The sequence below is a fragment of the Nilaparvata lugens genome, chromosome 4 (genome assembly GCF_014356525.2).
Source record: "Nilaparvata lugens isolate BPH chromosome 4, ASM1435652v1, whole genome shotgun sequence".
NCBI lineage: Eukaryota > Metazoa > Arthropoda > Insecta > Hemiptera > Delphacidae > Nilaparvata > Nilaparvata lugens.
Window position 1 is genome coordinate 35,539,351 of NC_052507.1, and position 17,624 is coordinate 35,556,974.

A 17,624-nucleotide genomic window follows, 5' to 3' on the forward strand; every position below is an offset into this window, starting at 1 on the left:
ATACTGTCCATCAGATTAAATCCTGTCTGTATGTCGTGTCGGCGAGATATCGGTGTGGAAACGGCTAATGGCTGTTGGGGTTGGTGTATCAAAAATGCTAACATCAAAAGCTAATCTTCTTCGAGACATACTGGCAACAGGACAGCCCAAGTTCAAAGCAGAGAAAGTTCGAGAGACAATACTATGTTATTTTAGTTATAATTTCATTCGTTATTGCACGAAATCAATAGTTTATTTATTAATTTATTCACAATTGAGACAACGGGCTTCCCCAAATATGTCTCCTTAACAAAAAAAATTGTACAGATTCAAATGAGAAAAGAAAAATAATGATAAAAATAATACTAACTTATGCAATAATAAATAATACAAACAAAAAAAAATACCACCTAATTCAAAAATGAAAAAAAAGATTTCAAATACTTATGAAAAAGTAAAATAAAACAAATTGAGAATTCAAAATTCCAAAACTTATAAAAATTAAAGAATATATAATAACAAATAATGAACAAAAATTTTATCAATAGAATAAATAACATTTATAACTGAACGACGTCCCAAACCACATCCACACTGATACACCAACTATTTATTTGATCAGATCATGCTTACACAAGATTTAATTATCTTAATATTATAACGCTTCCCGGAATTTAGCACGAGAAAACCAGGAGACATCTAGGCGCCCAGACAAGCTGTTATAAGTTCTTTGCATCCTATTTAATAGTGCAAATATTATGTAGGTCATGTCCATTTCAATTTATACACTAATATTATCAATCTGATTATACAAATCAGAATAAAACAAAACATTTTGAATTTAGATAGATCAATAATAAAACTTCCGTAAAAACATGAAACAAACTTATCCATACTTTTTTCTCTCTTTACCCCAATCTTCCTCTCCCAATCTTCTATTTTTCGCTCCTCTTCACTCTTCATCCCTCACTTTTATACTCTTCACCAGCCTATAGCATGGGAACCATAGTTGGCTAGGTGTTCTTCCTCCTTTCTTTTTTTTAGCACACCCCACCATTAAGACAATTTTTTTTAAATTATAGATTTGTATTTCGATTGTGTTGTTTTGTATTTAGATTTCTTTTGTGTATTTTGCGTTGAGTTGGATGAAATTATTGATTGATTGAAATGAATTGTGTTCATCTACCTTGTTGAACAGCCAGTGGTGAGTTCGGGAGAGGATTTACCAGGCGCCATCTACACGATCAGCAAGAACGTGTTGGGTCGCAATGTGACGGATAGCATAGCACCGCTGGTGCGCGGCCTTCCACCTCTAGTTGGCAGTACGGGCAAGGTAGGCATACTTCACATTCAACATTATGACTTACTGACAACAATTTAATATAATAAAACTTGAACGTCTTCTTTTCTTGTACTGTTACTATTATTGTTAGTTGTTGTTGTTGTTGTTGTTGTTGTTGTATGACTCCTCCTCTAAACACGGACTTGTCCCATATTAGAGGAGTAATATTCTCAGAGGAATGTATTGTAAAACGTACACTTTCTGAAAATTAAATTAATTTGAATTTGAGTATTTCCTAATTTATCTATTGCGAAAATTGAGAGATCATGTAAATTCATCAATCTACTGTATTTTGACAAATTATTAATTAATTTTGGGTTTTCCCGTTCACATAATGATGATAGCATAGCTTGATGACTGAGTTTTCATGGCGGGAGTGCACTAAGAATCTGTGGTATGCGCCTGTGATGGACTTGGAAAGAATTCTTTCATGGTAAAAGAGAGCTATTAGAACCATCCTGAGTTTGTCATAGAGTGATGATTGGGACTCTTTAATCTATCTTTCCACTTATACGAATTCAAGTCACCCCTGCTTACATTCTGATGTTTTAAATAGATACGGTCGAGCTCCTATCTAACAAATAATATCTAAATAACAAAATCCACTCCCTAAAAAATTGAGACACATTATAATTTATAAATTCTAGGCCTACTGTTTGTTTTTTTACCTCTATGACTGTATCGAATTCCTCTCTACGGTGTATGTTTCCTAAGGATTATTAACATTATTATATCGTTACATGTAGCCTTCGTGGAGATTGAACTGTGTATGGTATATTATGTTTTGACTATCCGTATCTATAATAATCCTTGTACTCCCCAGATAGATTTAACAATTCATAATAATTACATACACTTTCAGTAGGCTATGCGGGCTATTTTAATTTTTTTTTCTCAATCATATCGAAGCTTCATTAAGATATTTGGAAGTGTTTCCTGTTGCCTGTTCCTGCGAACATATGTGTGACTCATTATAATGTGAACAATATAATTATTATATATAATATAACTAGAGACCTCCTGGGTTAAAGAACTCGCTCATGAACTGTTGCATTGATCTCTGAAATCTTTTAAAAGTATATGATATTACAGTAGTAGGTACCATACTATAGGGATCCCATTCCAATTGGAAAAAACTACTTCCTGTCGTTCCAAAACTTTTGTCGGCCATCTTGGAACCGTCATATGGATCCAACTTCATTTTGAATCCAGCTTCATTTTGAATCCAACTTCATCTGTTCGATACAGAATTTCAAACTTTGGAAGTTTAAGGAAGGCGAAACCCGCACATCGATATCTCAAACTGTTTCAATGATCTCAACATTCGAAGATACTTAATAAAGTATACAAAAATGAAATAAATGAATGCCTATACCTACATTGAATAATCAAGTGTTGAAGAACACTAATAGTAGCTTCTACTCACAAATTTAACACTTTGAACAAAACACATTTGTCATAGCAACTGCTATCACAAGTAGTATTATTAATTACGTGTATGTAACAGACAGGCAGTTGTAGAACTCATTATTAATGTTGTCTATTATTCAGCTGAAATCATGTGTCGGCCCATAAAGTCTGTCTGTCTGACAGTCTGTGTGATATCACCCAAATAGCATCAGCTTTTTTAAATGAATGGAAAAATTGAAGAAATATCATGCAATTAATTCCAGATGAAAACATAATAAAATCAAAACTATTTTTTTCTTATGCACTTCCAGTGCTATTTTTATACTAGTAGTTCTGTGAACAGTAGACCTCGCGCAGTTATGAACCGCAGCCTCCTCTTATACTGTCCATCAGATTAAATCCTGTCTGTATGTCGTGTCGGCGAGATATCGGTGTGAAAACGGCTAATGGCTGTTGGGGTTGGTGTATCAAAAATGCTAACATCAAAAGCTAATCTTCTTCGAGACATACTGGCAACAGGACAGCCCAAGTTCAAAGCAGAGAAAGTTCGAGAGACAATACTATGTTATTTTAGTTATAATTTCATGCGTTATTGCACGAAATCAATAGTTTATTTATTCATTTATTCACAATTGAGACAACGGGCTTCCCCAAATATGTCTCCTTAACAAAAAAAATTGTACAGATACAAATGAGAAAAGAAAAATAATGATAAAAATAATACTAACTTATGCAATAATAAATAATACAAACAAAAAAAATACCACCTAATTCAAAAATGAAAAAAAAGATTTCAAATACTTATGAAAAAAGTAAAAATAAAACAAATTGAGAATTCAAAATTCCAAAACTTATAAAAATTAAAGAATATATAATAACAAATAATGAACAAAAATTTTATCAATAGAATAAATAACATTTATAACTGAACGACGTCCCAAACCACATCCACACTGATACACCAACTATTTATTTGATCAGATCATGCTTACACAAGATTTAATTATCTTAATATTATAACGCTTCCCGGAATTTAGCACGAGAAAACCAGGAGACATCTAGGCGCCCAGACAAGCTGTTATAAGTTCTTTGCATCCTATTTTAATAGTGCATAAAAATTGCATTCAATGAGGCATGAAATTTATAATCCACTCGACAGCTGATTTATGATGAATAATTCTCTAGTCTGATTTTTTCTCTAATATTGGCGTATGAATTAAGGAGGCTCCTTTTTCCTTTTATATTATCCTTGAAATGCAAAATTTCCAAAAACCTTGTATATAGCCTACCGTACGTCGACGCGCAATTTAAAAAGGGAAATATCTGTAAACATTCAAACATTTGAACATTAAGAGAAATTCCAAACCGTTGACTTGAATCTTAGACCTCACTTCGCTTGGTCAATTATTAAAAAGGACAAAGGAGTGAGTAAACTTTTTTTTCCAACGAAACGGAAAAAACTTTTTTGTACTGTAAAAAGGTTCGAAGCTTTCATGTTTAAAATTTGAAGCTGCTTGATCTATTCTCTCTAAAGTTCTTCTCAAACAGACAGAGAACGTCTATGGTCTTCAGTACCGGTAACTCAAAAGTGAGAACTTCGCTAACGCTCGTTTAATAAAGAAAAGAATCGGCTTATACACATACGGAATAGGAAATCCACGAATGACGCATTATCACGTCTGAACTACTGAACTGATTAACTTGAAATTTTGCATAAAGATTCTTAATTTAGCGAGGATGGATTTAGGCCTATTTCAAATTCTTCAAGATTTCAGTAGGTCAAGTTTTCAATAATATGACCCTTGCGGGCGGGCGGAGCACGGGTTACCTGCTAGTGTATACCTGGTCATAATAATATAACTTAGCTGGTGCTTTTGTAGCGTGAAGCGTGATGGTCAGTAAAATGTCAGTGAAATGTTGAAAGGTGACGCAGACGCAAGCTGCGGCGGTGGGGGACGCGAATGCGGCTTCAGGCGGGCCGCGTCCGTGCACGACCCCGGCCGGAGCCGCAGGCGTCTGCGATGATCTCAGCAACTGCCCGCAACTGCTGCTAAACCTCAGCAATCTGCGCCAGTCCATTTGCTTCAAGAGTCTCTTCGTGCCCGGGGTGTGCTGTCCAAAACGCGGCGACACGTCAGTATATTACTTTCATTATTTTCAAACTGTCACCATCGATTGAATGGGATGAATTAATGAGATTTATGAGGAATACTAACAGATCAAAGTAGATCTCACTATAGTTATAATCATGAAACACTAGAATTCTGTCTAAAACTCTCAGGATTTATTAAAAAGCTATATACATGTTTCAACACCTCATGTTTCGAGACCTGGTGTCAACTTCAGTGTTTTCAGACTATATTATTTTAAGACAATATTATAGTGTTTCTCATAATTCAATAAAAGAAAGAATTGACTTGTACACGTATGTACGGACGGGATAGGAAATTTACGAATGATGCATCAACACATCTACTACTGGACTGATTAACTTGAAATTTTACATGTATATTTTCAATTTACCGAGAATGGTTTATATATCTATTTTAAATTCTCCAAGATTTCAGTAGGTCAAGTTTTTAGTTTGTCAAGCGGAGCCTGACTTGCCTTGCCGTGCCTTGCGGGCGGAGCACGGGTTAGGCCTACCTGCTAGTTATCAATGAATATCACTATAGGCTATCTCACCAAAAACAGTATCTGAAGACAGTTTATTATAACTGTTATAATCAGTGGTGTGTTTTTATAACAATACAGGTTCCGATACGCAATGTTTCCCCCCTTTGAAGGAGGGGGGGTTTTGTTAGATATTAAGAAGGGGGTCCACCCCCCGGAAAACGTTTGAAAATTCTAGAGAAAATGATCAAAACATTTTCATTTTTTGGACCCGGCCAGAGAAGTACCGTTACGGCGTACAAAAACAGAACTGGTTATAACAATAATTTTAAATGGAAATAAGTGTTATGAGTGATAAAGATCAGAACGAAAATTGGTTTCACATGTGATCTAGATATAAAAAAAAACATTCATAAATTACAAAGGTACATAGTATGGTACATCCACAGTCTGATGAATTCAGTACGAATGAAATAAAGTTGAAATTATTTTCATGAGTGCACTATAGATTGAATGAATTCAGTAGGAATAAATGGAAGTGGAAATCCACAGTAGGAAAGAATGGAAATACAACACAGATCTCATTCTATGACTGGTACATGATGTGTGGATATCCCATTAAAAAATATTTTACTTCCTAAGATACATAGATAATATTTAGAGCTGTTGACTAGTTCATGTAAGGAAAAGATTAGTGTACAGTTTAGATTGCGATATAAACCTGTAGTGAAGTTGTTTTTTTCTGGATGATGCTCACATATTATACGATTCAAAAAGGGAGAAGATTATAATTAAATTAAATCGTGAATAACTTATCTGATTTGAACATTTTTTCAGGTTCAACGTGGGTGATTATTCGACAGAAAGCAGTATTCCTGTGATTCATACGACAACAGCTGTGACCACAACAAGGAGACCTCCTATTATTTCGGCCACGAGTGTTCCACTGCATCTGGTCACAAAACCCCCGACAACTACATTCGCACCTTTCCCTGCTTTCAGCAAAGAAGGTTAGTAGAGTACAATAATATTGTCTAAGATAATCTTTAAAATAGGAACATGAACAAATTAATAACTGGGCTATAACTGGCAATTCTCCAGTTTATTGAAATTATTATTGATACAAGAAAAAAGAAGAATAATAAAAAATAAATAATTTCAGCCCTATTCGCCAATAAGAAATAGACAAAATAGAATCAATCAATAAATAAAAAATATTCAGAACAGAATCAGTTGAGGTTTCAGTTAACGGAAACTTATTCATGAATTATTCACAAATAACATAAAGGTAGCTGAAGTACAAAAAGAGAATGATAATTGATTAGAAGTGGAAAGTACTGCTACAATTTCTTATTGCACTAGTGATTTTTGTAGAGGGTTATATCAAAATGTTGAATGATCATGAGTGCAAACTAATGCTACAAAACCTTATTGCGCTTGTGATTTATGTAGAGTGTGATATCAGAATGTTGGTTTTATATTCATTTGGCTGATGGCTTTCATCATTTCACGGCTCACCGCTTAATCAATTCACGAACACAGCTTCAACCAATCAAGCGCAGGAGAAACATCTCCCGATTCATTCATCATCAAATTATTATCACATGAATCATGGAAGTCACATTCACTGTAGAGAATAGCAGTGAGATACGTGCTTTGTTCCAAATCACCTGTTAGAAAACTCATCGAATTCGCACACACCATTCAATAAATACCGGTAATGCTTCTGAAAATTACGGAGAAGACACGCTGCTTATTCATGGAAGAGGATTGGCGAGAATGGCACTGATTTTCAAAAGTTAGCTGCTTTAAATTTCAACAACATATCATAAACACGCGCTGCTTTCATGGTTCCCTGGCAAGAATCGAGCACAAACAATTATCAATATCCTCTAATGGATATATTTGGGTGTTTGTAGAGAAGAGCCATCCGAAACAGATAGTATTTGAAGGAACAACTCTGATCAAGGCCCAAGTACGACCTCCAACAACCAGTGACGAGTCCAAATCGAAATCATCAGAAGAGTCTGAAGAAGAATTTGATGACGACGATGATGATGAATCTGCAGCCGATGACTTCTCACCAGAAATACAATTCTATGAGCAAAGACATAAGAGTTTGAAAAATATCAAGAAAATGCCACGAGGTCGTCCAACGTATGCAGTTCCTGTAGTGGAGGAGGAAACTATGGGTAAAGTTATGCACAACTGCGATAATTTGAATAACTAATAAACATACCATATTTTTTATAAATTCATTATCATAAAACTCAGCATGTTTGAAGTGGAAAATTTTAAAGGAGAGAAAGGAGAAAAAAAGGAGGGATGGAAAATTCCTCATTAATAATCTCAAGGAAAATATTCTAATGTGTCGTTCGAATATTATTAATAATTTATATTAGATTAATATAGATTCTAAATGATATGCTATAGTTGGATGAATAACTAATACTCATATTAGAATAGAAATGAAAATAGAAATATTAGTACCCTATTTTTGAATTATTTTATCACAACATGTTTCAACATTGATGCCATTTTCAAAACACTCAAATACGTACCGGTAGTGAATCTACATGTTGAAGATTCTTCCAGCAGTATTTATTTATTTACTTCATATCATTTGAAAATGGCATCATTTGAAACATGTTGTGATAAAATAATAAAAAAGGTACTAAGATTTTCATTTGTATTTCTATTTATATTACAAGTAGCCCTACACAGAAAAGAGACAACTAATACTCATAATTTATGTTCCACTCACATAGGTAGTCAACTCAATTTTGCTTTATATTTTTGTAGATTCAGTGGCAAAAACTATTTTACTTGATAAAGAAATAATTTGGTAGTTCCCTTTTCCATAACTATTCTTTTCAAACACTTATACAAAATACAACAACTAGTTTTGGCTTTCTTGCCATTTTCAAGTTTTTTTGGACTCATCAAAACGTTTTGAAAAAAACTCGAAAATGGCTTAAAAGCCGAAACTAGTTGTTGTTTTTCATTTGAGTTTTCATATGGAATTTCTTTGAAAAAGGATACCATGGAATTATTTCTTTATCAATAAACAATAATTATTCAGGTAGCCCTATTGGAAAACTGTCTTTATTCATTTATCATATCCAATACATCAATCTACATTTTGATGTTAAGGTGACAAGGATGTATTTGAGTGTTTTGAACGTATTTTACAAAGTTTTGTTTGATTAAGCTTTCAAATGTCAATAAAAAGTCAAGATTTCGATAATAAACTCAACTACTAATAACTCGAAGATAGAAATCGAGCAACATTTTCTAATCTGAATATTAAAAGCAAAGTTAATGTTTTTTATAATATACAAGAAGGTAAAGTTTGTTGGAGAATGATAAATCACAGGCCATGGTTGGTAACCAAAACTGATATTTCATGACTCTTCAATGATTTTGCATACCATATTATAATAATTCATTAGTGACGGCAACACGGCAAAGTGGGCCTAACTTAATGGTGTATTCAGGTAGGCCTAATCAGAATCGGCCTAATGATTAGATTTCAAATGGAGGTTCAATCATATGTTATCACTGTTATCATACATCTTGTGGGATATCATTACATAATTAAATAAATACTATAAGTGGGAAAGAAACAGCGCAAAACGCATAAATTATTATATTATACGTCGTGGTAGTGTTTTTATTTCAGAGAATAATGTTCAAATAAAGTTGTGTTTTTCCTACACACTCAATCATCTCATTGGCTGTTCTCCACATCGACATACAATAAGTTAACTGAAATAAGATAAAAATCACCTAGTTCCCCTTTATATTTCATCGATACCTGACATTAAAAGTGGATAAGATAACTTTTGCCGTCAATGAAGTTGTTATGATAGTATTCTAGTTTCTCCGTGGGCCTTCTAAACTATAGTTTAATTTCTGTATTCTATTATAAGATATTGTATCATGTTTTTGTGCAATGAAACTATTTGATTTGATTTCTTTTTACAGAATGCGGCCAACCGGAAGTGGCAAAGTTTCGAGTTGTAGGTGGCGAAGAGGCACTTCCGGGCCGCTGGCCCTGGATGGCAGCCATCTTCCTGCACGGACCGCGGCGCACTGAGTTCTGGTGCGGCGGCTCCCTCATCGGACCCAAGCACATCCTCACCGCCGCCCACTGCACCCGCGACACTCGCCAGAGACCGTAAATTCATACACAACTATTCCATTCAACAACATCGGTTGCATAAATATATGCTTTCATTCATTATTATGTCAGCATAGAATATTTGAAGATTCCATTCTTACAGAGTTAGCCTATATCGTCGAGCATAGCCCAATTTAGAAATTATGCTTTACGAATTAGAGGAAAGCTGAATTCGTATAGGGTGTTAGAATTCATAACATAGCCTGGAGTCTGGTTCGTCTGTACTATGTACGATTTATCAGTCCATTACATATATTACACATAGAGTAATAGTACCACCATATACTGTAGTTATAGCACCAATATTGGTGGTTTTAAGGAAAGAATTATTGAATTTTTCTTCTATTCTCAATTCCATCCACCACGACGGCCCTTCAGAGAATTTAATTTGATCTCAAACTGTGGTCCAGGATTCCCTCTTCCACTTGCATTGAATATTGGCTAAATTTAATCTACGAAAATAAATAGTTTTGACAGGGGTTCTCCTCAAATACCTCCTACCTTCTTTCTTCCTATGATAAAAAAATACAAATAATAAAAAACAAAAAGTCGTCAGTAGTAATTTTTACTGATGACCTTTTTCGGGACCCCCTCCCACTTATTTGGAAAACGTTGTTCGACATCTTCATTTGGAGCCGATATATACTTGTCTTATGAAACCCTTAATACAGTTCCAAAGAGGGATGTCACCCTATTCAGCTTTCCCTCACTTTTTTACTCTTCTCATTGACTGGGCTTGCTTGAATTCCGGATGGGCAACTATAGTAGAATTAGAACAGTCTCCGACTTGGAGGGATATGCGGAGCAGAGAAATGGAGGGAGATCAGCCAATTATAAAAAAGCGCAGTTGCCAAATTGCCGATCAGAATCAGTCGTTGCAGTGCTTTCAGCAAGGAAACTACGTATGTCTATCATGAGCTGTTGAACACTCACTAAAGACTACAGAACGCTGTCCGCTTTAGCAAGGTAACATCGCCGCCGCTGTATCCCTACTTTTCTCTGCTCCATAATATCCCTCCCAGTCGGAAGTTGTTTTAAATCGACTATAGTAAAGTGGGCTTTTCACTATCCGATTTATTTTACAACTTCAGGTCTTATCAGGTCTAATTTATTTTATCAATGTTTGATTCGTCGTCGGACTTTGAATGAGGTTGATGATGTTGGGTCTAATGTTGGATGTTGATACGGACGAGTTGGATTAACTGGAGGTCCAACACATCCGATATCCCAAGGTCAGCCGCCTAGTAAAAGTCGAGTTGGAACGTGAGTGGAGATGTTGGACTAACTCTCGTGGTCAACCAGTCAGATCGTGAGTGGTGAAAGATCCGACGAGCGGTCTTAATACTATCGGTTCAACATTGTTATTGGATTTCAATTCAATCAATCAATTGGATCACCAGTCGGGGAAATGGCCTCCTTTAATTGGAGGTCCTGCCTCCTGGCTAAATAAATTATAAGATTTGAGTCGTGAGGCCAATATTCACCACACCATCAATTAAGAGATACTTGAGCTTCTCATGGTATTTGTTCAAGAATTATAATAATTCACTTGATTAGCCGATAGCAAAACTCCTTACATCTCAGTTCAATAATCCTGTAATTAATTGATTCCACTGTTATGGTAGGCCTACATTATTAACAATTCATAAATAACTTTAATTCGCTGTCTTTTACTTGGTTTTTTCTTAGAACATTTTAACGCCTTTCATTCACATTCAATTATCTAATGTTATTTGAAGTCAACTTTTATGAAAACTCACTGATCCGTAATTTTCAACAGTTTTAGCGCACGCCAGTTCACAGTACGACTGGGCGATGTCGATTTGCGACGAGATGACGAGCCTTCGGCGCCGCAAACCTATCACGTGACTGAAGTGAAAGCCCATCCCCATTTCAGTCGAGTTGGCTTCTACAACGACATCGCCGTTATGGTGCTCGATCGGCCCGTGCGCAAGTCCAAGTACGTGATTCCAGTGTGCCTGCCGCCGAAGCACCTCAGGGATGAAGCGTTTGTGGGCCAAAGTCCTACTGTGGTCGGCTGGGGTACTACTTATTATGGTAAGTTGAGTCAATAGATTTTTATTCCAGTGTATTATTGAAACAAGTAGGAAGCTTTCAATTAACCCGTTTATCCATTCATTGTCGTTTATCGTATGCCTTTCTGATTAAATCATCAAGTTACTCCACTTGAAATAGTTCTCAGACCGATGACATGGATTCATTCAGGTATCGTTTGCCTCCAACATGGTTGGCTCTTAGCACTCAGCTTGAGAATAGAGTCCCATACAAGGTGGGCTTAGCTTGGTGGGCTGTGCGGGGTGCTTAAAGGCATTATTTCGTCCTGTATAGAGAAAAATAATCCCAGACCCTCGTATTTAGTACATTAATCATACAGTTCATTTACAACAAAGCTCATGAAATTGAACTGCATGCACATATATGACAAGCATTACATTGGAATTTCATGTACAATATTTCTTCAAGAGTCGCAATTATTCTATTCTGAGTCGTATTAACCAATCGATGGCTTTATCTATTTACTGCTTCATACAGGAAGGAATGTTATGAGAAACTCCTTTAGTTACTTTAGCGGTTTAGCCACTCCTCAGTTACCGTATTTATTTATTTATAGAGGCATAACTTTCTAATTAGTATTTCAAGCCTAATAGCTAAAGATGAGGAGATGAATGAAATAATAATGATGTGGCTCTCATATTGTTGGCCATAGTCACGCAAATCTGACTGCAGGAGCTCTATCCCTTCTTTTCATAAGCGCATGGTTCTCTAGTCAACCGTACGAAAATAGTCCGATGGAAATTGGAACACGACTGAGTGCCTTCATACCCCCCTCCCACCGCATTCATACCAGTTAGCAATTCATCAAGTGTAAAATAAAAATATTAGTTAATTCTCATTTATGGTCGTGAATATCGGTGATTAACTCTCATTTGGCAACGTTGAACTCATCGGTTCCAATTTCCATAGAACTATATATTTTTTCGTGCGGTTGGCAATTATAGTTGGAGTTGGTATTCGTTATTCAGTACAATAATCAGTGAGGTACCTCCTAATAATTATGTTAATGAGTCAAGTCAATGTAATTATACATGTTTTTAAACTTTTTTTCGTTCAGTTGATTATAGAACAATTTAAAACATATTTGAAGAAGGAAGTTTTCAGTACCGGCGAAGAGTGTAGTACAAGGCCCCTTAGGGCCGATTTCTGAGCTCGGGCTTTAGCTACGTTCTAGACTTTAAACAGCTGGAGTAAGAAAATTGGCTTTCCGAAACGGTCGCATTATTCATGACAATCTTTATTTTCTCATTTCTATAATTGAAAACATTTTCCTTGACGAAATTAAACATTCCTAAATAATTCAAAATAGCTGAAGCTTAACACTATTTTCTCTTTATTATTTTATTTTGTTCAATTTTCTAGTTTTCGAAATTTAAATTAAACGTGACTATGACTACGCTACGTCCCTTTTCGCAAAGCCAATTTTCTTACTCCAGCTGTTTAAAGTCTAGAACTTGGCTAAATCCCGAGCTCGGGAACCGGCCCTTAATTTATTATAGCAGTGAGAAATGTTCATGTTAGTTTTCTATTTCAGTATAATTGAAAACATATTAATTATTTTAAGTTGGAATTGTTGGAATTTAAGTTGGAATTAGTGGAATTTTAAGTTGGAATTTAATATTGGAATTATTTAGTTATTTTCAGTTGATAGGTTTTATTGATGAAAGTGTGGTACTAATCATAGTGGGAAAAGCTTGACTGCTTATGATTTTTCTATTGTGATGCAATAATATTAAAAATATGAATTCGAAGTTTCCAGCAAACTCTATATCGATTACTCGGGCTATATCGATTTGTTGGCATGTAGGCTACAATGGAATATGCCAGAAATAAAGTTTTTTAAACCAAAAAACAATTTTCAGGTGGCAAAGAAAGCACAATCCAGAGGCAAGCTGCCTTACCGGTGTGGAAAAATGATGACTGCGATAGGACCTACTTCCAGCCAATCACAGACAATTTTATTTGTGCTGGGTACAAGGAAGGAGGAAAGGATGCTTGCCAGGTGAAAAAATTGAGATTTTTTTAAAAATTTCTTCTCAGTTTATAACAAAAAACCTAGACTCACTTGCATGCTTTTCGATCTAGAGATCTGTAAACTATAAGGATTAAATTACTTTAGAATGTTATTTGGAGGTGATTTTAGGCTATTGAAGACTGAAAATTGATAGATTAGAATATCACCTTCAAGTCAGTTACGGTACGTTATAAAATGATAATACAAGACGTCAAAGTTCACAATGGAGGTTGTAATAAATATGGTTGTTGGAATAATGATTGGGAAAGTGGAAAAAAGAAGTAATAAGAATAGTCAAGAGTCCTTTTTCTTCACTGTCCTTCTACGTTGACGTAAGAAATACCGTAACTCAAGTAGGACTACCGTAATCTAATTAGATGTCTTCAAGACGATAAAGTTACATCAAATTGAAATTGTGATTGGACCGAAATGCAGGTTTTTCAGAGAAATCAATGACTATTTTCCAAGTTGCCTATTGATATTAAGTACACTTTATATAGCTTATATTTTATCAATCTCAAGATCACGATATTTATACTTTAACTTCAATATATCGTAATAATAAGTGTTTTAACTTGAAGCCTACTCTTCAAAGATTATTATATTTTAAACTAAAACCGTAAAAGTATTATGCGATTATACATTCAAGTACCTTTATTATATTATAGCGATAAAGCCTATATTTATATTCTCGTCACACAACAATATTTAACCCGAATATGATATTGATTTTTATAGGGCGACTCAGGAGGTCCACTGATGCTGAAAAAAGATGCCCACTGGATTCAAATAGGAATCGTTTCTTTTGGAAATAAGTGCGGTGAGCCAGGCTACCCTGGTGTTTACACAAGGGTCACCCAATATCTGGATTGGATAGATTCCAATATGGTGACATGAGTCAACTAATCCTATGGTCCAAACAGATTTGGATTTGAGTTACCTCCATTCAACTAGCTTTGCTTACAACGCGTTGTCTAAACCTAAGTCATCTTCCTGAAGTAGTAACAAAAGGACAATATATTATTGAATTATTGAGAAAGCAATTCTTAATGAAAAGACTGCTAGGTAGATAAATCTTTTAGAGAGTGATATATTTTGCCTGTTGTTATGATATTCTGTGGCTATAGCCATAGTAGGGTAAACCAGCCCACGTTGGGACACCAAAATTCAAACAGCTATAATTTGGACAAAAATAGAAAAATCTACATTTTTTAATTTTATATTTATTATATTTATTGTATTTGCTTACAATTTCATCCTTGAGGATGGCAACTGCATTGATCATCAATTGATTTTTTTATTGCAAAAACAATTTTTCTGGGGAGTGTCCCAACCTGGGCTTAAGACCGGCCCACGATGGGACATCCCTTGCCCAGGTTGGGATATTGAATTAAAAATAAGCAATTCATTATTTTTGTAAATTTATAACATTTTATTATAATTATTGATAGTATAAATACATTTTTTGATTTTTGTCAGTAAAAACTATGACCAAAAGTCATTTGCACAAAGTGTGTTTGCTACATTACAGGCTATAATCATATATTATATTTATTTATAATTTATTTCATTGATATATAGTCTACATTGAGTAAAATAAGATTCAGAAGCAATGCTCGTCGTTATAATATGAGCATATATCATGATTGCAGTGTCCCAATGTGGGCTGTCCCAAGGTCGGCAGATGGTCATGGCTTTGTTTTAGACAGAATAACTGGATTAAAAATAGAAGTACAATAATGTTCTAAATGTCAAAATATCCATAAAATAATAATGAATGCATATTAGCGGTAAGACATACCTCAAATTGTAAATGTTTAAAGTGAAAATTGAAATTCCTCTTCTCAAAAAAAAACTTTGAGGTTACAAAAACATGTTTTTAATTTTTTCTCAATAACGACTGGTGCTACATCTGGAATTATTATGTCTGTAATCAAGGCTATAGACAGCTGATAAAACATAGCAGTTGTTGCCAACCTAACACTCACTTATTTCCCACAACTTGAAGTGTCCCAACGTGGGCTGGTTTACCCTACACTCTTTTTGTCATGATATAGGTCAACATTTCTCCTTTTCATCTATTTATACATTCTTCATTTCATATTTTTCTGTTTTTAGCTTGATTCAAATTGATACAGTACCTTATTATTATTAAACGTTTACTTAAAACTTGTATTATAATCCATCGTAATTCAGATACCAGTTTCAATATTATTTGTAACTTCAGTACCGTACCACAGCCTTTGCTGATAATTATATTATACGGTATAGGTACTAATTTTTTCTTCGAAAATTGACATTCTAGAACAAAATAATGTTATAGTGATAAGAAATTAACATATAATTAGTAGGTATCAAGTTGAAAGCGATACCCAAATCGTTTCAAGGCTTGTACAGGTTCATAACTTATTATTTTATTTTAAATTATTCACTAGTACCGTATTCGAACTATGTAGAAAAATGTTGTTGACGTGATATTCCTCAACTTAACTTATTAGTATCTATCATCTACGGTTTCTTTAATAGCGACATTATACAGACTTTTTGTCTGCATTTCTAGAGTCAGTAAAATCATATTTTATATTTTAAAATTGATAAATACTCGAAGTAAGTTTATATTTTCCTAAAATTTATTTTGAATGTGGAAGAATAAATTTTTTAACTCGGATCGATACTTTTAAATGAATTATAGGCTGGAAATTGTTTTGAAAACCTTTATTTAAGTTACGTCTCCTCAATTATTATTCAATTAACTTATATACAATATATGAATGTATAGCCTTTTATGAATATTATAAAAGATATGAGAAACTGTAATTTTTCTCAACAGTTAGTTTGTTAAATATGCCGAAAAAGTTAATGTAAAGTGCATTGAATTATTATTTAGTCAATGAGTCAGATTCCAATGAATATTTTAAGTAAGTAGGTAACTTATTTTGTCATATATTTCTACAAGATACTATTTAATATTTATGATCAATAATAGGTTTATCAAATGACAATAATTTTTCATTGAATTAGTATAAGTTTCTCAATTGTTCAACTAATTAGTATAAGTGTCTCAATTAAACATAAGAGGAATTTTATATTTATTTTAAAATAGATCATGTGTAATGAGTTTACTCGATGTCTAATATTAATTTAATTTGAAATAAATTCATGTAAATAATGTAACAAGTGATTCTAGTTTATTATTTATTGTGCACATCAATTCATAAATACCGTAGGTATAGCCTACTAGTAGTTCTGTGAACAGTAGACCTCGCGCTCAGTAAGTTACATTGACATGTTGTTATGTTTTCTCAAAAATTAATAAATAATTTACCAATTTCAAATGTCTAGAAAAAATCCTAAATAAACATAGTTTCTGTCCTATCGTACCGTGACTTGTCATCCCGGAATGTGAGTGTGAGCGCTGTTATCAGGTCTGGCTGCAACTGTCTACAACGTTGATGGAAAGATACAATTTTCAAGATGTTCTATGTTTTTGAACGAGTAGTATTAAAGTCAACTGTCTACTAAAGCAGGGAACCCACTATGCCGTCACCGTCAGGCGCCGTCCGGCACCGACGGTCACCGTTGCGTACCGGCAACATTGCTTTGCATTGCTTTAAACGAACAGCAACCCACTATACCCGTCCGTCACCGGCGACGACCGTGTCCGACAGTCACCGTCGGCCACCTTTGCTGCTTGGGGCATTCTTGCCGGATAGCCGGTCCGTTTTTTTATCATTCTTCCAGTCGACATTCAACTATCAGTGAAGTCACATCGCCAGTGTTTTGTTGTAGTGCGCATTTGTTCTGTGAGCGATGAGTATGGACGAAATGTTGATAGAGGCTATTAGGGAGTATCCCTTCCTGAATAATACTAGTGATAATAGTTATCACGACAACAGGAACAAAGATAATGCTTGGCAGGAAATCTCAGAGAAGTTTGATACCATGTCAGGTAAGTTATTTACAAATATTATTCTGTAAGCAAAATAATGAAATCAAAATTTTGGCCG

At 34.5% G+C, this 17,624-nt stretch overlaps 1 protein-coding gene across 1 annotated transcript in view; it reads left to right on the plus strand.

Annotated features, from left to right (window-relative positions):
* Window positions 1-16,791, plus strand: part of LOC111053752 (serine proteinase stubble) — a 95,143-nt gene extending 78,352 nt beyond the window's left edge. Inside the window, exons 5-11 of the mRNA XM_039427384.1 lie at window positions 4,656-4,864; window positions 6,182-6,354; window positions 7,264-7,536; window positions 9,332-9,524; window positions 11,308-11,585; window positions 13,466-13,605; window positions 14,356-16,791. Coding sequence (XP_039283318.1) covers window positions 4,656-4,864; window positions 6,182-6,354; window positions 7,264-7,536; window positions 9,332-9,524; window positions 11,308-11,585; window positions 13,466-13,605; window positions 14,356-14,514 — 1,425 coding nt within the window. The 3' untranslated portion in view covers window positions 14,515-16,791. The remainder of the gene's footprint in view (window positions 1-4,655; window positions 4,865-6,181; window positions 6,355-7,263; window positions 7,537-9,331; window positions 9,525-11,307; window positions 11,586-13,465; window positions 13,606-14,355) is intronic.
* Window positions 16,792-17,624: the final 833 nt, after the last annotated feature.